This window comes from Molossus molossus, unplaced genomic scaffold (genome assembly GCF_014108415.1).
Source record: "Molossus molossus isolate mMolMol1 unplaced genomic scaffold, mMolMol1.p scaffold_m16_p_1, whole genome shotgun sequence".
In the NCBI taxonomy this organism is placed as follows: Eukaryota; Metazoa; Chordata; class Mammalia; order Chiroptera; family Molossidae; genus Molossus; species Molossus molossus.
The window spans coordinates 138514895-138537383 of NW_023425344.1; the positions used below are offsets into that span (position 1 = coordinate 138514895).

General features: G+C 35.5%; 1 protein-coding gene across 2 annotated transcripts in view; it reads right to left on the reverse strand.

Annotated features, from left to right (window-relative positions):
- MDGA2 (MAM domain containing glycosylphosphatidylinositol anchor 2) overlaps positions 1–22489 on the reverse strand; it is a 925908-nt gene that overhangs the window by 17096 nt on the left and 886323 nt on the right. For both annotated transcript variants that reach the window (XM_036269191.1, XM_036269200.1), the window contains 2 exons: positions 19307–19462; positions 18706–18864 (listed from right to left, as the gene is read on the reverse strand). In XM_036269191.1, coding sequence (XP_036125084.1) covers positions 18706–18864; positions 19307–19462 — 315 coding nt within the window. The remainder of the gene's footprint in view (positions 1–18705; positions 18865–19306; positions 19463–22489) is intronic.

Consider the following 22489-nt stretch of genomic DNA (forward strand, 5'->3'; position numbering starts at 1 on the left):
CTCTGGGTAGGTCCTAAAAGTAATCACATGTATCATTATAAGATTTAGGCAGGAGGAGAAGTGATGTGGGAGAGGTCGCGTGACAGAGGGAGCAGATGCTCCGCAGCTGTATTGAGACTGGAGGAGAGTCACACCTGCATACAAGCAGCCTGGAGTGAGAAATGGCAAGGAGAGGATTCTTCCCTGGAGCCTTCGGAAGAAACCAGCCCTGTGAACACCCTGATTTTAGCCCCATTATAGTCACTTTAGATTTCTGTCCTCTGGAACTGTGAGATAACACATTTGTGTTCCTTTAAACCACGCAGTTTGTGGTAACCTGTTAGTAGCAGTAGCAATAGGAAGCATGTACTGACTTGACTGACCTGTCAGAGTCTGATTCTCACCGCGCTGCCTTACATTACCAGGTAGCCTCTTTTATTCAGTTAACTTCATCCTAGTTTCATTTTTCTTCTAAAAGAATTTTTTGAAATTAAAAGAAAAATAGCTTTGTCTCATGATTTGCTATACCTCTTTTGACAGTTTCATGCCCTGCTCATAGTAATAATAGTAATGATGATGATGATAATAATACTATATGTGTTGAACACTTCAGATAAAAAACAAAAATTAATCCTCCCAACAACCCTCTGAAGTTCTTACTGTTTTCTCCATTAGAGAACATGACTCCAGGGCATAATTCTAACTACTGTGAAAGAGCCCCTGTTTTTCTTCATGTTGCCAGGAGGATTTATGCGGTTTCTTGACTCGAACACGGCTTAAACTTCAATATTCCATAATGCTCTCCCCCCAGGACTCTCTGACGTCCCGTCTCTGTTCTGCTGTCAGCGCCAAAAGCTGCTATGTTGCTACGTGGTAAGCGCTGGGTTTTTCTAGTCTTAATACGAGAACAGACTGCTAGCCTTCAGGCAAGGACTCATGGAGAACCCCTTACAAACTTCTGGTGTCAGCCCTGCACACGTCCCTTCTGTCTGTAATCAGACTCCCTCACTAACAGACTGGCTAACAGAGTCTAACTGCTGCAGCGGCCCGGTACTGTGGTCTCGCCCCCTGCGCGGTGGGACCTCGCGCTCTGCTCGGATGGCAGGGCCGGGCCGTGCGCCAGGCCAGGAAGCTGTCACCGGGCACGGACCTGGACTGCTGCGGCGGTCTCCTCATTCCCACGTGTTCACACATCGCAATCTTGCCCTGCCTCTTTTCTAAGAAAGTATTTTCTGAGAATAGTTGCTAATAGATTTTGCCCATTTTAATAGTTGTTTATGATACTAGAATTTATCTGGAAAAATGTACTGCTGCATGGCTTCAGACACCCTCATTTTGATAACTTTACAGTTATGTTATTATTTAGATGTTTACATGTATTTTATACAGCTATCTTCCATACCATATATATTTGTTCATGTATATATAAACACTGAAAAGGAAATATAAAAATCACCATTAAACGGATCATTCAGAGGTAGCTTCCTTGATATCTATCTATATAATTATATATATATATATTTATATAAATTATTTTTATTCCTCACCAGAGGTTACTTTTCTATTTATCATCAGATAGACTGGGAGGGAGGGAGGGAGAGAGAGAGAGACAGAGAGAAACATTGATGTACTAGAGTCATATTGACTGGTTGCCTCCCACACCACCCACTCAGGGCTGGGGACCAACTGCAACCAAGGTTGGTTTGAACCCATGACTCATTGGTCCACAGGCTGATGCTCTAACCGCTGAGCGAAACCGGCCAGGGCAGCTTCCTTGATATTTTGACTGCTGTTATACAGCTGTACAGTTATATGGTACAGAGTAGTTTATCTTTCAGATTTTAAATGCAATTTTGTCTAATTATTTACACATAAGACCACATATTCATATTATACACAAATGCATAAATATGATTACCCACTTTTTAAACAACAACAAAAAACTACACTCTTCACATCATAGCTGTCACTTACTAGCTGGTGACCTTGGTTTAGTTTCCTAATCTTTTCTCTCAATTTCCTTATCAGGGAAGTGATGATGGTAATAGTAACCAGTGTAAGCTTTTTGTGAGAATTAAACTGAGTTAATGTATATAACAATTATGTCTCATACATAGTATTTATTATGTCTTATTATTCTATCAAGATATTAAAATAATATTTCTCTGTATTGATGCAATAGATTGTATTAGTACATTTCTTAATGTTGAACTATGACTCTTACAGAAATAAAGTTAACTTGGTAATGGACTGCAATTTTCTTATTATGGTTGATTCAAGTGGATAGTATTCCACTTGGGAATAATGCATGTATATTTATAAATAACATTCTCCCATTTTCTTTTTTGTTTTATCTATGTTGCATGTTCACTTTTTGCTTCAGAATCTATTATTTTCTGTCTCCCCCCCCCCCCCCCTTTAGTGTAAGAAATAATCTCTGGCTTGTCCTCCACAGTACTGATTTTATTTCCCATAGTGTGGATTCTGTTTTTTCCTTTTTACTATCTTTATTTATGATGTTACCTTTTTTCTGATTTCATCAAGCTCCCCTTTATTTTAGTCATTTATTCAGTTCCTTCTTTCCCTTAGTCCATTGTTGTATCATTCTTATCTTTTATTATTTCATAAAGTTCATATTCTTATCTATTTTACTGAAAATATACAGCATAAACTACACAAATTTTACTTTTACCTGAATTATCAATGTCTTTTTCAACATGTGTGCTCTTTTTTTCCCCTTATCCTCTCCGGAGGACATTTTTCCACTTTTGTTCAGATAGAATAGGGGGGAGAGAGAGGAAGAGAAGGAGAGAGAGAAACATCGACATGAAAGGGATATATTGAGTGGCTGCCTCCTGCACAACTCCATCTGGGGCTGGGGACAAACTGCAACCGAGGTATGTGCCCTTAGTGGGAGCCGAACCCGGGTCTCTCTGGACTACGGCCGACGCTCTAACCGCTGAACCAAACCGGCCAGGGCAACATGTGTGCTTCTTTTACTATGGGCATATTAGCCTCTTTTTGTACTGTGGAATTTTATTTTTTAAATACTCACCCAAGGATATGTTTATCACTTTTAGAGAGAAGAAGGGTAAGAGAGAGAGAGAGAAAGATCAATGAGAGAGAAACGTTGATCAGTTGCCTCTCGTTTGTGCTCCAACCAGGGACTGAACACCCAACCTGGGCATGTGCCCTGAATGGGAATCCAACCCAAGACCCTTTGGTACATGGGACGACACTCCAACCAACTGAGCCACACCAGCGAGGGCTGTACTGTGGAATTTCTACTGGAGCCTTGTTTTCTCGCTCTCATTTTCTTTTGCTTTTTTCACCCTTAAGTAATGTTATGTATTCCTTAGCATCTTCCCCCAAACCACTATTAGAGCTTCTTTTTTATACACAGAATAGATTAGACTTTGTTAGCTCCTCCTCTAAGATATAACACTGCAAAACAGGTTAACTGAGGTTTCACTATTACTTCAAGATTCAACAATCTGAGAATAGTGGAAACACACAGCCATTTAAGAGTTGAACTTTCTGGGATTTCCCACTGTGTGGATGAGCCATTGTGCCTGGGAACAGACTTCTGACTCTATCTCTGTTTCCCTTTTTAGGAACTAATTGTGGCTCTCTTTTTCTTGCTGGTTGGTACTGGTACCTTATGTATCAGAAAGGCAACCATGTGCCAAAAGGCACAGCCACTGCAGAGCATCTTTGTGTGTGATGTGATTTAATTCTATTTTGGGACATTAATCCATAACAGAGAGCATTACAAGGAAATTAATACCAAATAAATAATAAAATGTGTTAAACTCTAATAAAGTAATACTTTTTTGAACCTAGATGTTGTCATTGGACTAACAAGGTGTGATATAGCATATTCCTTTCAGAAATTATCTGAAGAAATAGTCTATGAATTAAATAGGAAAAGATCTCCTCCTCTGTCCTATGGCATGTGTCTGCTGCAGCCTACGACTGGATTAATGGTAACTGACTGGTACTTGTTACTGCTTTTTCGGAAGAAAGTATCAGTTTTCTCTCTCTGTTTCTCTTTCTCTTTCTCTTTCTCTCTTTGGTATTTCTTAAATGTAACCCCTTAGCTTCTCTACCCAGTAGAAGTCCTTCAATAGCTTGCATTTAATAAATGACGAACTTCCCCTCTAAGCTACCAATGCAGTACAAATTGTTCCATATAAAAATTACCAATAGACACTTCAACAAATGTGAGGTGCTAATGTAAATAGATGGCAGTGAATGAATTATTCTTTTATATGGAAGTTTTATTTCTGTTAGGTAGTATGAACTGTTATTTTGATTGAAGTGTAGGAATAAAGCCATCATTAAATCAAGAAAATTTTTGTTAAATATTAATACAATAATATTTTTTAGATCTATTAGTTGTAATTAGACTAAAAATGTAGTGTGTATTATATATCTTCTAGAATTTACTTAAAAATAAATACATGTTTTAATACATGCTTTAATGAAACAAATTAATATATATGACTTATCATTATATCAAAAATAATAGGTTATTATGTCAATATTGAATACAATTTTTTTCTCAAAACTATGATTTTCCTGTGAATGTGTTTAAATTTTTTAATCAGCATTTTGTTTTTATATATGTGATGCAACTCAAACTTGAATTATTTCAATTTATATTTATTAAATATATACTATCTGAAAAAATATTTGTCTTAGGTCTAAAGAAGCCAGGTCTGAATTATCCAGATGCTAAATTAGTTTTTTAATAGATTAAATGAACTTTATTCAATTCTGGTTAGATTTTATTTTAAAAGGTAGGTATTCCACCAAAAACTACTAGAACTGATAAGTGAATTCAGTAAATTAGCAGTAAATATCCAAAATCAGTTGTATTTTTATACAAAAATAATGAATGAAAACAATCCCAATCACAATTGCTTAAAAAACAAACAAACAAAAAAAAACCTAAGAATCAATATAATCAAAGATGTAAAGACCTGTACTGAAAAATTATAAGAAACTAAAGATAAAAATTGAAGAGACAAAATTAAGTGGAAGCATATACTGTGTTCATGAATAGGAAGAATTAACATCATTTAAATGTCAATACTACCTAAAGCAATCTAAAAATTGAAAGCAATTCCTATCAATACACCAATGGCATATTTCTCAGAACTAGGACAAATATTCCAAAAATTTAAATGGAATCACAAAAGACTCTGAAAAGCCACAGCAATCTTGAGAAAGAATAACAAAGTTGGAGGAATCATGCTACCTGATGTCAAACTGTACTAGAGGCCATCGTAATAAAAATATTATGGTATTGGCATAAATATGGACATATAAAACAATGGAACAGAATAGAGAGCCCAGAAATAAACCAACAGTTTTATAGTCAATTTATACTTGACAATGAAGGTAAAAACATAAAGTGGGATAAAGATAGTCTATTCAATAAATGGGGCTGGAAAAGTGGATGGATACATGAAAAAAATGAAACTAGACCACCTTCTTACACCATACACAAGAACAAACTCAGAATGGATTAAAAGTGCTTCTCGACCTTCCTAATGCCGCGAACCTTTAATACAGTTCCTCATGTTGTGGTGACCGCAAACCATAAAATTATTTTCATTGCTACTTCATAACTGTAATTTTTCTACTGTTATGTCTTAGGCGACCCCTGTGAAAGGGTCGTTCGACCCCCAAAGGGGTCATGACTCACAAGTTGAGAATGGCTGGATTAAAGACTTAAATGTTGGACTCAAAACCATGAAATTCCTAGAAGAAAACATAGGCAGTAAAATCTCAGACATTTCTGACAGCAATGTATTTTCTAATATATTGCCTTGAGCAAGGGCAACAAAAGAAAAATAAACAAATAAGACTACATTAAACTAAAAAGCTTTTGCACCGCAAAGCAAACCATTAACAAAGTGAAAAGACAGCCCACTGAATGGTAAAACATATTCGTTGATAGATTTCATAAAGGTTTAATACTCCAAATTTATAAGTAACTTACAAACTCAATCAATCCAATTAAGAAATGGATAAAGGATCTGAATAAATATTTCTCCAAAGAGGACATACATGTGACTAATAGACATATGAAAGAATGCTCAACATCACTAATCATCAGAGAGATGCAAATTAAAACCACAATGAGATACTACTTCACACTGGTCAGAATGGCTATCATCAATGAATCAACAAACAATAATTGTTGGAGAGGATGTGGAGAAAAGGGAACCCTCGTGTACTGTTGCTAGGAATGCAGATTGGTGCAGCCATAGTGGAAAGCAGTATGTAGTTATCTCAAAAAATTAAAAACAGAACTAACTGCCTTATGCCTCAGTGATTTCACATCTGTAAATATATCCAAAGAAATCCATAACATCAATTTGAAAGAATACATGCACCCCTATGTTCATTGCAGCATTATTTACAATAGCCAAGATCTGGAAGCCGTCCAAGTGCCCATCAGTAGATGAGTGGATAAAAAAAGATGTGGATATTTACACAATGGAATACTACTGAGTCATGAAAAAGAAGGAAATCTTACCTTTTGTGTCAGCATGGATGGACTTAGAGAGTATTATGCTAAGTGAAATAAGCCAGTCAGAGAAAGACAAGTACTATTTGATTTCACTGATAAATGAAATTTAATGAACAAAATAAACTAGCAAACACAGTGAAGATGGACTCATGGATATAGAGAACAGACTGACAGCTATCAGAGGGGAGGGGATTGGGTGCTGGGTAAGAAAGGTGAACAAATTAAGCAAAGAAGAAAAAAGATTCATGGACACAGACAACAGTATGGTGATTACCAGATTGAAAGGGTTGTAGGAGGAGGTAGAAGAAGGGAAGGGGGTCTAAATGGTGATGGAAGGAGACTCGACTTGGTAGTAAACACACAATAAAATATACAGATGAAATATTGTAGAATTGTATACTTAAAACTCATATAGTTGTATTAATCAATGTCACCCCAATAAATTCAATTTAAGAAAAAGAGAAAGAGAAACAAAGGACAGATAAGCTAGGGACCAAGCTGGTTTTCACAAAGGTGGGAGAGAGCAACAATCCTTGAGTATGCCCTTCGTGTAGTTTTGAGTTTGGAAGGCAGGTCAATGTTCTGTATATCAAAAAAGTAGTATTAAGTCAATAAGAAAGAAAAAAAACAAACAAACTAAAAGTCTGAAACAAATAACAATTCACATAATCACACTGGAGGAAAGACAGAGGGAGGAAGAGAATGAGGAAAAAAGAAAAAGAAAAAAGAAAGGAAGGAAGGAAGAAAAGAAGAAAGAAAGGAAGCAATGTGGGAAGAGGAAGTAATCCTAAGTAATTTATAAATATAGTACTTGACTATATATTTTCAGTTCTGAATTAGATGGGGATGGGGGAAACTACACAAAGAAATCTGAACTTTATTATTCTTGCTTCTTAAAGTGGTTGTAGGTATAGTAATTCTGAAACTCTTTTAGATGAATTATAAAATTGAGTGAGTAAATGTTAGGAGCCAGGGTTCTCACGGTGAAAGAAAGAACATACAAATATGGAATGGGGAAAAGTAAGCAATAACTCTATAGATGTGGACTAAAATTTTAAGCATTGGTGTGAATTCATGATTTCTGAACTATATACTGTATATGTACATATGCATGTGTTTTGGTATACATATGTATATATATATATATTCATGTATATACATATAATATAATAATGTGCTGAAAATATATATACCTGCATATACACCCTGGCTTATCTTCTGAGTAGACAAGAAACCCCCCTCCCAGTAGAAATGTGTACCCAGGGCACCCAGATTTTGGCCTTTAATATCATTCCTTACTAAAAGGAACCTGGGACCCATCATCGAGAGATTAGTCTATTGACTGACTTCATGACAAAGAATGCAGGTTCTAATTGATAACTCAACAGAAACCTCCAAGGGTGCAGTCAGAGGAGAGTGCTGCCCAGAATAGGGACTGAAGAGCTGAACCCCTGGACTACTTTCCAGAAACAGGCTGATCTGGGAAGACAAAATGGCAACAACCAAGTGCTACTCGTGGGACAAAACTTATTCAGTCTTCAATTTCTGAGACCATGTTCCTCTTACTTTTCTGTATGTTAAATGGTCTTCTGAAACTGAAATGGTGGCAACAATAAAAAATAAAGTACTCTGTATTCCTGTGAAAATCAAAGTTTATCTAAAATAATAAATGCTTAAAATCATCTAAGAAAAAAATAAAACCATAAAATACAGTTATTACTTGTTTTATAAGACAAAGACAATAGAAGTATAGCTGACTGAAATAAATGTTTTCAAATACATTATAGTTGAATTCTTATTTGGATGTATATGGTATTCGTTCTATTCCATTATCCAAATCAATGAATACAAACTATTGATTCAACGGTCTGTTTTAGAAACGATGACAAAAGTGACAGCAGTAGGCAAATGATTTTGCAAGATTCTTTTTCCATGCAAGTTTCCAGCTTTTAAGTTTCTGAAAGAGCATTCAGTGCTAAAAGTTATATATACTTATGCTCAGATCATCTTGGTCAACAAAATTAGAACTTGTGAAACAATAAAGTGAATCAAGAAAGGTTAGAGTTGGTAAAGCTGACTCAGCACACTATTAGAGTACAAAATTCCAAAGTGAGTATGATGGATTGTGCTAATACCCTTTAAAAGTAATTTTCAATCCCCAGAGGCACTGTGTTTATGCTTTAGTAGGCACCAAATATCAATAGATATAAATTTAACCATCCCCAAGTATTTTCAAATGCTATGTAGTTCTATGACACAATTTTGAAGTTTTTAAGCAAAACTTAAACTTCTCCTTGGTTTCCTAATCCTCATCTTTTTATCACCACTCCTGAAGAGTCAGGTGCTAGAACTAGAGAGAACTTTGCTCATCTCATACTTGGGGATTATAATCAGAAAGGCTAAATGACCTAAGTGCGACATTATCTCATGAGCAGTGAGCAAATAGCATTATTATTTTAATATTATCTTGTACAAATTACTGTATAAATATAATGTACATAAATATTATTTATAATTATATTACCTAGTGTTCTTCTATTAAATCCTTCACATAATGTTACTTTTAAAAATTTTACTATAAATATTTATTTTATATGTTTTAGATAAATAATTTAAATTGTCCTAAAATGTGCTTACATGTTTCCTACAGATACTTGAAATTACCAAGTTCATATAAATTAATTTGTAACTTAGTTTACTTCAAGGCCTGAGGATCTCTTGCATATAAATCACATTTTTGTTCCAATCAGTAATACAAATTTATTAATTTGAGTTTCACATTTAATGAAAGACAAGGACATGCCAAAATCATCTAGCCTCAGGCAAGATCTATGTATATTGATAGGTAATTGGTAGCATCATTTGTTTTGTACACACAGACTAAAAGGGAAAATTACAAAATCATTATTTTCTGCTTGAATAGGAAGGGCTGCATACATATGCTTTTTAAATATATAATTGCTATGATATCTTAAAAAATGCAGTTCGTTTTCTCCACTCAATAACATGCTTTCTGGCATTGAGTTGACTCTCTACATTAGTGCCCAATAAATTTTCCTAAAATAGCTTTTATCAGACAATTTCTCTGATATGAGTCAGATCCCTTACGTCGCTGGTCCTACCACTCTCCCTCTTCTGCCATAAAAACAGCCTTCTCTACTCTCACACTGCTGTCTCTTCTCATATTATTTAACCTTTGCCTTCCGATTATTACTTACCTCTCTTGGAGGATGGTTTACATTTCTTCTCTTCTGGAGAAACTATTATAACTTTGCTGTTCTCAGTGTATTCTCCATTGTTCAACCATGGCAGGAACCCATCATATGTCTTAATGTACATTACTTTCTGACTTTTATCTTATTCCATAATTTATTGCCCCAAATAGATGATAAACTGTTGAGTAAGAATCATTTATCATAATTCTCTTTTATCCTCTATGGAACCCTAAACTCCACTAGGCACATAGCAAATACATTTCATTCTATTGAACAAAAGGGAGGGAATTCAAGACCTAAGGGTGAAACTACTTATCACATTAATCTATATTTTCAATGAAGTTAATTTGAAAAGTGTGGTACACTTGGTAAGAAACACAAGCTGTTAACCCATTTTCTTACCATTAATTTGACAAAATAATATTTTTTATGAATTACACTAAAAATGAGACATATATTTTGAAACAGCAGCCTTTCTCAGTCATAGCATTACTTTCACTTAAACATCCTAGCTTCTATTATACATTGTCTGAGGGCCCATCATCAATGCATAATTAAATATAAGGAAAATAAATGTGGGGATAGTGGTTTAAAACCAGAAACTTAAAAGGTAAATTAACTGGTTATTACATATGGTCTTATTACAGGGTCTGTGACAAATATCTGCAATATTTTTAAGTGGTAATAAATCATGGCTAGATTCTATCCATCCCCCTATTAAAATAAATATTAATTTGATAAATTAATGATAAATTGTTATGAATGTCTTCTACCTACAGCTTTATTTTTACACGGATGACACTGGCATTATCAACATTAAATGTAAACAAGACTTCACTGAAAGTATCGACCAATTCTAAACAGAAAGAGTGACTTAATGTCAACTATTTTCTGTTGTTGTTGTTGTTAATCCTCACCTAAGGATACTTTTCCATTGATTTTTTTAGACAGAATGGAAGGGATGAAGGAAGAAAGACAGAGAGATAAATATCAGTGTGAGAGAAACATTGCCTCCTGCACAACCCCGAACAGTGCTGGGGATAGAACCTGCACCCCAGGCGTATCCCCTTGACTGGAATTGAACCCCAAACCCTTCAGTCCACAGGCTAACACTCTAACCACTGAGCCAAATCAGACAGGATGATATCAACAATTTTCAAACACTCCGTGGTTTGATAGCTATTATCTAATTTTGAAATGTGGAATACTAAATAACCTTATCTGCTTGGCTGGTGTGGCTCAGTGGTTGAGCATCAACCCATACACCAAGAGGTTGCCGGTGTGATTCCTGGTCAAGGCACATGCCAGGGTTGTGGGCTTGATCCCCAGTGGGGGGCATGCAGGAGACAGCCAATTTTTGTTTCTCTCTCATCAATGTTTCTACCTCTCTCCCTCTCCCTTTTTCTCTCTCTAAAAGTCAATAAAAATATTTTTTTAAATAATAAATAAACAACCTTATCTATTCCCTCAGTCACTTATGGGTTATTTTTTTTGTAAGAAATGTAATTCTGAAAATTTATCAGAATGCGAGTCTCTCAAAGTTATACATTGATTCTGCTGATCTCTCTCTATAGTCATTGTAGTCAAGGTTCTAAAATAATGGCACCTTATTTTAAGATTTTTGTAAAGGCTCAAACTGTCTTTCATATGGTATCTAAATCCAGGGGGGGAAGTATATCAGAAAATTTCTTATTTGAGAGACATATTTGAGATATAAGCAAGGAATCTCAATTTTTAAAACTCTAATTTATATGGCTTTTGATAAAAATAAGAATAAAAATCAGACTCCTGAATCTGTGTAAGAGATTATCATTTTTGTCTTTTTATATCTTCTATAAGAACATGTAAGTTCTCTGTTTGAAATCTTTTAATGCCTGCAGTGAGAAAGCTTCAGTGTAAAGGGTAGCCTGCAATATCGTATTAAGACAAATTTAGTTAGAGGTGAATTATAGATTTGTTAAATATTTTCATTTGTTAATCCTCATCCGAGGATATTTTTTTCCATGGATTTTTAGAGAGAGTGGAAGCGGGGTGGGGAAGAGAGAGAGAGAAACATCTATGTGAATCATAACGATTGCTTGTCTCCTGCATGTGCCCCAACTGGGAACTTGCAACCTAGGTATGTGTCCTTGACCAGGAATTGAACCTGTGATCCTTTGGTTCGTGGCCCAAGGCTCTAACCACTGAACAACAGTGGCCAGGGCCAGATTCATTAAATTTTATTTTTACATTCCATTAGGTCATAGCACAAATTTTATTCTCTAATTATGGTTTGTCAATGTATAAAATTTTTATTGCAATAAGTTTTAAATTTTTCTAAAAGTACTAAGTGAAGATATTACTAAGAGTACTTTTATAAAGATAAATTTCCCTTTGTAACAGTTGTTAACATTTGTTTTCCTCTGTGTTTTGGCTGCCAGAGCACTTAGATTCAAATTCAAATTAAGTCAATGATTCATTTCTATTTTTTTTCCACAAAAATTGGGCCCTGCCTTGGCCAGTTTGGCTCAGCGGTTAGAGTGTCGGCCTGCGGTCCGGAGAGACCCGGGTTCGGTTCCCGCTAAGGGCACGTACTTCGGTTGCAGTTTTTCCCCAGCCCTGGTTGGTCGTGCAGGTGGCAGCCACTCGATGTGTCCCTTCACGTCGATGTTTCTCTCTCTCTCTTCCTTCCTCTCTCTCCCTCCCACTCTATCTGTACAAAAAATGGAAAAATATCCTCGGGTGAGGATAAAAAAAAAAAAAAATTGGGCCCTAATGAAGACCTTCTGTTTCCAATCTGAATGCCATACTTCCAATTTTTTTTTTTTTGCTTTGTTTTTTTTAGCACACTCAGAAGTAAGCTGCTCTCAAGTAGCTTACAGTCTGGCAGGAGTCAGGTACAAACATTACGATGAGGTAGGCACCCAGTTTATGGGGACCGATGGAGCAGGAAGGTAGGGAATTTTAGCAGATGTCCTTCAGTTGGCTTTTGAAGAAACTATATGAGTTACCAAGATGATTAAAGAGGAGAAAAATTACCTATTCTATCTTACAATTGAAAACATATTTATTTCATTTGTAAATATTTATAGGGTGGGCAAATAAATATTTACATTTTCAGGGCACTGTGTGATGGGGAGAGACATTGTTTCTGCCCCCCTCTCCACAAAGCATATACAGTTCAGCAGGACACAGACAACCTTTGAAGAGGCCCCAGACACAATACAGCTCAGTTTGGGGAATTTCATGTTTGACTAGAATAAGCTATGAAACCAGAGGGACAACATCCTTGAGGTCTTTATGTTCCTGGTTTTGTGGATGAATTTTACCCCAGAAACCATGGGCCGAAGAGATAGTAAAAAAATCAATAAGCAGGGTAATTCAGTAAAAAGTGATGGGAAGCCCTGGTCTTTTTGGCTCAGCAGTTAGAGCGTGGGCCCGCAGACCAGTGAGCTGCGGGTTCAATTCTAGTCAAGGGCACCTACCTTGGTTGCAATTCATCCGCGGCCTTGGTTAGGTAGCGCGGGAGGCAGCCACTCAATGTGTCCCTTTCACATCGATGTTTCTCTCTCTCTCCCTCACTTTCCCTCCCTCTCTATCTGAACAAAAATGGAAGAATGTCCTTGGGTGAGGATTAAAAAAAAAAAAAAAAAAAAGTGATGGGGAGTCAAACTGAGCATTAAATCCTAAAACACATTTCAAAATGCTGAAGACTAATGTCCCGATCGCCAACCTCTCCAACTCTCTACTGCTTATCAGTTCCTGCTTCCATTTACCCGCCCCCTGCAACAGTCTACTCTTTGAAGATGCAACCTTTGCATTATTTAACAAGGGAAATAGAATCTCTTACAAAGGCAAATTTCATGTCTGTTTGCTGTTCTTGCATCTAGGAATATGTCAAAAGCCACATTCTTTTTACACTTCAGTGGAGGCCACATTAGTTCCCCTCTTCACAGGTAATTCCCTTCTGAACGCTCATAATTCCCATCTCTTCAGAAAAATTGCTTCACTCTGATTTTTGTATCTCTAAACTTACACTTTTCATTGAACTCTTATTTCTCTTAAACTAGGCTGTTCTACAACCCCACATATTTTACTTTATCGTGCCTTTCTCACTTTCAAGATTCATGACAGTAACATTCATTAACAAACCCCTTTTCCTTGTCTCCCATTTGTTCCAAATTGAAATTAGTTTTCTAGAGCCACAATTTTATTGAACCATTTTTATCAAGTTCAATTAATGTATTCATAAGTGTCTTTGTATCTTTATGTTCAATTTCTTGGTCTGATATGATGCTTATATTTTATATTCTTCTCTGTAGAAATAAATGAAGTACATATTTTACTGGATTTTAATAAGCTTTTTTCTTATCCTGTGGCCTAATATGATGTTCAATTTCTTTGCAAGAACATTAGAAATGCAACTGACAGATCAAGAAACAAAATGTTGCCCTGGTTGGTTTGGTTCAGCGCTTAGTGCGTTGGCCCACAGACCAGAGAGTCCCAGGTTCGATTCCTGCTAAGGGCACGTACCTTGGTTGCAGTTTGTTCCCAGCCCTGTTGGGGTCGTGAGGGTGGCAACCAGTCGACGTGTCTCTCTCACATTGATGTTTCTCTCTCTCTCTTCCTCCCTCTCTCCCTCCTGCTCTATCTAAAGATGAATGCAAAAATGTCCTCAGGTGAGGATAAAAAAAAAAAAAGAAACAAAATGTCTACAGGATTGCTGAAATAATCTTATATTACTGTCAGTAGCCAGGTATTGTATCATGTACATATAAATCAACAGTTATTTTAAGGAAAACACAATATAGCTTTCATTTATTTTTTTTCTTCAATTTTGATAAAATATTTAACTAACAATAAATTATAACAATGTGACATATAACTTCTAAGATGCCACATGATGATTTCACCCTCCTATCATTGACACTCTTGTGTAATTTCTTGCCCTAGAATGTAGGTTGGAATGATCAACTCAGTTATAATAAATACAATAAGGCAGAGTTATGGAATGACACTTCAGAGACCAGGTTATAAAATGTCTCGGGTATGTGTTTTCTCTGTCTCATGGATTTCCTGCTTTGGAGGAAGCCTGCTGCCATGCCATTTGACAGGTAATGAGTTGAGAGAGGTCTCTGACCAACAGCCAGCAAGAACTCAATATCCTCCCAGGCTGGTGTGGCTCAGTGGATGCAGCATTGTCCCATGGGCTGAGAGGTTCCTGTTGTTTCCTGGTCAGGGCACATGCCGGGGTTGCAGGCTCGATCCCCAGTAGGGGGCATGCAGGAGGCAGCTGATGGATGTTTCTATCTCGCATCGGTGTATCTCTCTCTCTCTCTCCCATCCTCTCTAAAAAATCAATAACAATATCTATTTTTTTAAAAGAAAGAAATCAATATCCTTATTCTAACATTTGTGTGGAGTGAGCCTGCCAAAATACCAAGTGAGTGGGCTTTGAAGTGTATCTTCTCCAAGTCAAATCTTCAAATTAGTCCGCAGAACTGCCTGATACCTTGTGTGTCCACAACCTCATGAGAGGCCTTGAACCACAGGAATCCAGCTAAGCCATTCTCATATTCCTGGCCCACAGAAACTGTGAGGTAAAAAATGTTTATTGCTTTAAGTTATAAAATATGAGGGGAATTTTTTATGCAGCAATAAATAATACACATACTTGATGTTATTTAAAATAGGGATCTCTTTTCCAAGTAACATATAACTGATCACCAATTTTTGTATTATTAAAAAATTAAGACTCTTCTTAGTGGTCTACTATCCATTAGTCTCAGTTAAACACCAAGTATTATTTATGGTTACTCAAGAAGTAATAATGTTGATTAGGGTATTCAAAATCAAGGACAAGTTGTTTTTGAATATGCATTTCCCAAAGAATCAATACAACTAATAATTTAATTTGTAAAACCAGTGACTCTAAATGCCCCTGAGTTTACAGATGAATAAGTGTCTCAACATAATAGTTGCAAAGAGAGAAGGTTTCAGCTACAGGCAGCCTCTCCCTCATCTAGTCCTAATTGATTAGTCAATAGGAAAGATTTTTTGCCTATATTTTAGTAAGAAGAATGACTGTCCTGCTGAAAGGGACCCAAATGACCTGACCCCTGCAGCCTCCAAAAGTCTGATGTAGCACAGAAATGTCACAGGGATCAAAGGGGTAAGTGTTTGAGAACAAGGAAGGACGGAAGACTGCCTTCTTTCTGAGACAATCACAATAAAACTAGCAAAGGTCAACTGAATATCCAATGACAATAAAGAAGATAAGAATAACAACTGTGAAGTTAGAAGTATATTAAAATTACCTTTGGACCCAGCACAAATATGCAGAAATTTTGAGAGGATATCAGCTCATATCCTCTTAAAACATATCTTAGTATTACATATCTTATTAATACATTAAATACATATTTAACTAATACATATTTTAGTATATTGATCTTAGAATTATTTATTTAGAAAGCAATTTAAAATATGCCTGTTCCAAGGTAAACTGGAAGAAGAGAAATTCCATGAAATATATTTATAATAGAGAAGTTAAATATACATGATCAACTAAATGGAAAAATTACAGCCAAGCTAATCCTACTTTTATAATAAAAGAGAAATCTCAAAATCAATCAGATGGCCTGGCAATTGTTTAGAGATGTATTTCCTGTCATAGTTTAGGCCATAGTGAATGCATGACTACCCTCATGGCTTTTTTACTGCCTTTCTAGCTTATCATATTCTGTCTATCAATAATTTTACCCACTCCCAAATCAAAGATCTCATCATACTTGTTGTCTGCACAAAACCTGTAGTATCTTCCCCCGACTACTAAATCTGCTAAGTTTTCATGACACCTCAATAAGTCTCCCTCAGAACGGAAACAGGCAGACGCTGTGTTCAGCTTCCTGGACGGTTGTATGGCTTCGCTCCGTATCAGCTGTAAATTTGATGGGCATGGTAACTAAAATCCTCTGCACTTCAGTTTTCTTTTCTTTTTAAAAATATTTTTTATTCATTGATTTTAGAGAGAGAGGAAGGGAGAGGGAGAGAGAGACAGAAACATTGATGAGAGAGAACATTGATTGGCCTCCTCCTGCATGCCCCCCACTGGGGATTGGGCCCACAACCTGGGCATGTGCCCTGACCGGGAATCGAACTGGTGACCTCTTGGTGCATGGGTCAATGCTCAACCACTGAGCCACACTGGCCACGTTGCACTTCAGTTTTCTTATTTACAAAACATAATAATGATTTTAATGAGCATACATGTTTTATTGTGAAAATTAAGAGAAATAATTCATGACATGTTAGGAATAGTGTCCTGGTCCATGATGACTACTACACAAGCATGAGCTATTACCTTATTATTGCTGTTATTGCTGCTATTTGAGATTCAAAGTGATATAAGTTTTTATATATATTATCCGTTTAACTTGAATAAAACATTTCTGAAATAGAAATTATTATTCCTATTTTTTTTTTTTTTTTTTTTTACAGATGAGGAGACTAAGATCCAGACATGTTAAATGACTTTTCTAAATTCTTACAGTGACTGAGTGTTACAGGCAAGTTTCAGCCCAGGTTTCCTGATTTCATGGTGAGGCTACTTTTTACTGCACAAGAGCTACCCTTCCAGGCTGTCACCTACTGCTCCATTGTGAAGAACATGGGTGCATAGTGCTGGCTATGAGCTTGAATCCTGGTCACTTACAATTCATACAAGCTCTCTGAGCTTCAGTTTTTTCTCCTGTAAAGGATGGACAGTGATGCTCATTTTTATAAAATTATTAAGGTTACTTCACTTAGTGTAGTACCTGGTGTATAACTTATGCACAATTTTATTAGTTTTTAAAAACATATTTTATTATTAGTTCTATGAATTTACATTACACAATGTCATGACATCCTAACGCCTCACACTTTACACCTGGTTTCCAGTGCCTTCTGTTCCCGTGCTCATCTCTGTCCTTTGAAAACATACTTGTCCCTTGTAGAGGAATATTTTCCTTTGTTTCCAAGCACTGCCTTATTTTTTAACTAGATATAGATCCCCAATACTGTTTCCAAATACTGTGAGGGCTAGATAAACTTCACCATTGAGAATTTTTCTTATTTTTGAAAGCTGAAAGTGTGCATATCTTGTATATTACATGACATCACCGGGAAGGATCTGGGACTGAAGCTGTAATTGCACAGTAATATTTTTGCTGCAAAGAGTACAAATATTCACACTCATTAGGCTAAATAAAGACTATACAAGCAGGCTTATATCAGTCCAGGTTATATTCTAACACACATAGAGCTGACTAGCAAATAACTGTAGACGTGTATGACTTCCTCTGCTCCCCACCACGGTTTTTTAGATTCTTTCTCAGGGTTCTGTGTTTCTGTCTAGCACAGTTGTGTATTTACTCATGTGTCCTCATTACTGTGCAGGGTCTCTAAGAGCAGAGAGTGTGTCCTCATCTTTGTATGCTCTTCAGGACTGAGGACGTTCTTACACTAGGTGTGTTAGGTAGACTTTATAAACAAGAAAAAAACACACTAATGTTCTAAATGTGTAGATGGTGCTATAAGTTCTGTCTTCCAAATATGCCAATACTCTTTTTCATAATCATTAAATACACTGAGTGATAATTCAAGCAATGCTCTTTTAAAGGAAGCAGTCTAAATTGTACTAATATTAAATTCCACAAGAAGACCTTATAACCTTATAAAGAATTTAACCCATTGATGGTCTGCTTGAATTAGGATTCCAGAAAAGGTAGGTAATGGTCCAACATTTCGAATGCTAATAAAAACTGGGGAAATGAGGACATGAAAAGGGAACATTCTTTGCATCTTATTTTTCAATTTATAGGTAAGTCATATAAAAGTCAGTGGTGACATTCTTTGACTAAAATTGATTTAATGCTCTAGGTTTCATTCGTCCTTCTTAGTGATGATATACTTTAGAAGAAGAAAATGTAATTCTTGCCATCTCACCTATATGCTGTCCATACATGTGATAAAAGAAGCTGAAACAATACGCAGTGTTCGTGGGCCCATAAGGGTTTTTGGGAGCAATGCTGAAGACAGGGCTGAGGAGTCGAGCCTTTTCGCCTTCTAATCTTGGTCGAGATGTCTCAATGTACATATAAAAACCTTTAAAAAGACAAAATAAAATGTTTAAACATATTATTATTAGGTAGCAAGGAATTTGAAATTATTGATGAGTTTCCGAGTTTTCATACAAGTACACATGGAAAAGAGGATTGGCATCTCATTTGTGAAATCTGTAAATGTATGATATAAAGAATAAATTGTTTACAAAATTAAAGTAACACTTTAAAATGTAAAATTTGAGACAAAATTAGAATTTTACACGTAAATTTTCAAAGCAATAATCCTAGTCTCTCAGTTATATGTGTCAGTGAAATCTTAGAGAAAATGAATGTCTATAAATCTTGGAAATATCTGAATTATTGATTCTGTGCATACGATTTTAATATTTTATTCCACAATCTCTTGTCTTGCATATCAATGGCAAGTCTAACATTCCAAGGCTGGAGTATAATTGTTATGACCACATTTCATATTCTCATACCTTCTTTGGAGCCACTGCGATCAGCATTAGGTCCTGTATTTGGGGTATATTTTGTATTTCTTGTTGCAGTACTTTGTTTTGTCCAATCAAAATTATCGGTATCATCTTGGGTGAACAAACAAATGTTACCATCTTCAAATCCACAATGAAATTCTCCTGTTAACAAATTTTAATTAAAGTGATTAATATGAATTAAATTAATACAAACATTGCAATATTCTTATAAGAGAAATTTAAATCATTATACAGCAATAATAATGCAAGATTACAATAATGGAATCAGGAACATAAGAGCCTTAATTGTGCACAAGACTACAACTAAACAAAATAATTTGATTTTAATGAAAAAGTAATAATATTAATATGTAAATTGGTCTCTTGTTCAGTAATTTAAACCAAAACCGATTTCTTCTGAAATATTAAGATAACTAAAATTAAAGACTATCATTCACCCTTGATTTAGGGCTAAAGAATTTTCCCAACTTTCATTTATTATTATAAGAACAATTCAAACTAAACTGTCAATTAGAAAATGATCTTTTACAATTTACCTGGAAGCAAGTTAAAACTGTGCATTGAGGTTATAATTTTTCACACCGTGTCTGGATGTTTTCACATATACCCATTTGCACAAATGGAAGTTTACTTATAGGAAGCTAATGATAAATTATTTCAAAAAGTAGTTATGTTTCATATTTTATTTGAATATGGATTTGTCAGATGCTTAAAATTTACTAGAATGAAGTAATGAAAAGACTTTATGAAGACCAGGTGGGAGGTCTGAGATATGTTCAATGCATGCTGAGTTTGGACACAACAAGTTCAGAGAGAGCTTTCTTCAACTGTCCCTGAAATGAGGGTGGTGGTAACATTTCTAGGCATCACGGGGTGTTCTTACTGAGATGTACCTTGTTTGAAATGTAGGAGTAAATACAGGAGATGATAATGTCCACGAGACAGAATTAAAATTATCCTTAATTGAGAAAAATTTAGCAGTTTATATTATTTCATTCAAACTCATTACAACTCTATGAACTCACAGTAATACAAAATTTGAGGCTCACAGAAAGTAAACTTTGGCTAAATTCAGCTAGAAAAAATAAAGTCAAAACTGAGTACATATTTCCTGAAATTCATAGATATAAACATCTAAAGAACAGACACTTAACAGATATTGTGGATGATGGAACCATTACAGTTGTTATCATGCCCTGAATTAATCTTTGTGTTTCTATATACTAACAATGAACTGTATGAAAGGAAATTATGAAAGCTATCCCATTTACAATAGCTTAAAAATAATAAAATACACTTGAGCCGGTTTGGCTTGGCGGTTGAAACCTCGGCCTGAGGTCCAGAGAGACCCAGGTTCGGTTCCCACTGGGGACACGTACATACGCTGCGGTTTGTCCATGACCCTGGTTGGGTATTGTGGGAGGCAGCCACTTGATGTGCCCCTTTCATGTCGATGTTTCTTTCTTTCTCTTCCTCTCTCTCTCTCTCCCCCACTCTATCGGAACAAAAAATGGAAAGATGTTTTTGGGTGAGGATAAAATAATAATAATAATAATAATAATAATAATAATAATAAAATACTTAAGAAAAAAATTAACCGGAAAGATTAAAGAATTATACATTGAAAACTAAATCACTGATAAAAAAATAAAGACATGCCCTGGCCCGTTTGGCTCAGCGGTTAGAGCTTCAGCCCACAGACCAGAGACACCTGGGTTCGTTTCCGCTAAGGGCATGTACCTCTGTTGCAGTTTGTCCCCAGCCCCAGTTAGGGTTGTGTGAGTGGCAACCACTCGATGTGTCTCTCTTCTATAGATGTTTCTTTCTCTCTCTTTCTCTTTCTCGCTCTGTCCTTCCTACTCTATCTGAAGATAGATGCAAAAATGTCCTGAAGTAAGGATAAAAAATAAAATAAAATAAAATAAAGACACAAATAAAGGGAAAGACGCTCTATGTTTTGATTGGAAACATTAATATTGTTAAAATATACATACTATCTAAAGTGATCGATAGATTCAATGCAATCCCTATCAAAATGCAATACCATTATTTACAAAGAAATTAAAAAAAAAAATCCTAAACTTCATGTGAAAAAACACAAGATCTCAAATTGCCAATGTAATTATGAGCAAGAAAAACAAAACTGGAGGGATCACACCAATTTTAAAAGTTACAGTGATCAAAAGAATATGATACTTATACACTTTTGGTGGGAAACACATTGATACAGCCATTATGGAAAAATATGGAGTTTCCTCAAAATAACAAAATATCGAACTACCATATGACCCAATAATTTGTCTTATGGGTCTACACCCAAAGGAAATGAAATCAGTACCTTGAAGAGATATGCACTTCCATGTTCATTGCAGTGTTTTCCACAGTAGCCAAGATATAGAAATAACCTAAGTGTCCGTTGATAAATGAATGGATAAAAAATGTTGTGGCAGATACATACAATAGGATATTTTTAAGTCTAAAAATTAGGGCTACCCTACCATTTGCAATTACATGGATGAAACTGGAGGACATTATATTAAGTGAAAAAGCCAGACACAGAAAGAAAAAACCTGCATAATATTTCTTACATGAAGAGTCTAATAAAAGACAAATACATAGAAGCAAAAAGTAGAATGAAGATTGTCAGGGCTGGGAGGAGATAGAAATGGAGAGTTGTTGGTCAGAGGGTGTGAACTTTCAGTTATGCAACATAAGTTTTAGAGATCTGCTGTACAACATTGTGTCTGTAGTTAACAGTGCTGTATTGTACATTTAAAAATTATGAAGGTAGATCTCATGTTAACTGTTTCTATAATTTAAAAAAGAAAAGGAAGTAAGGAAACCATTGGCATTTACAAATAAAAGTAAAACAAGGCTTTTATTTGTTCCTTTGAATTAAGGAATAAATTTCTGATTTTTGTTTTCAGATTAAAGACTTACTGCACCTCTTTGTGTTTATTTATATTGTATATTCTGAGTAAGATGTTTACAGGAGATATAGGCATTTAGGAGATTCTAACTCAACACATTTCTGGATAAACAGTATTTCACATAAAATGTTTACTAATGCATATTTATGCCAATCTTATACTAAACAAGACATGACCTCTTGATGCTACCAGTTAAAAATCTAATGTTGGTGACAGCAGTTAGATATATTCATGAATA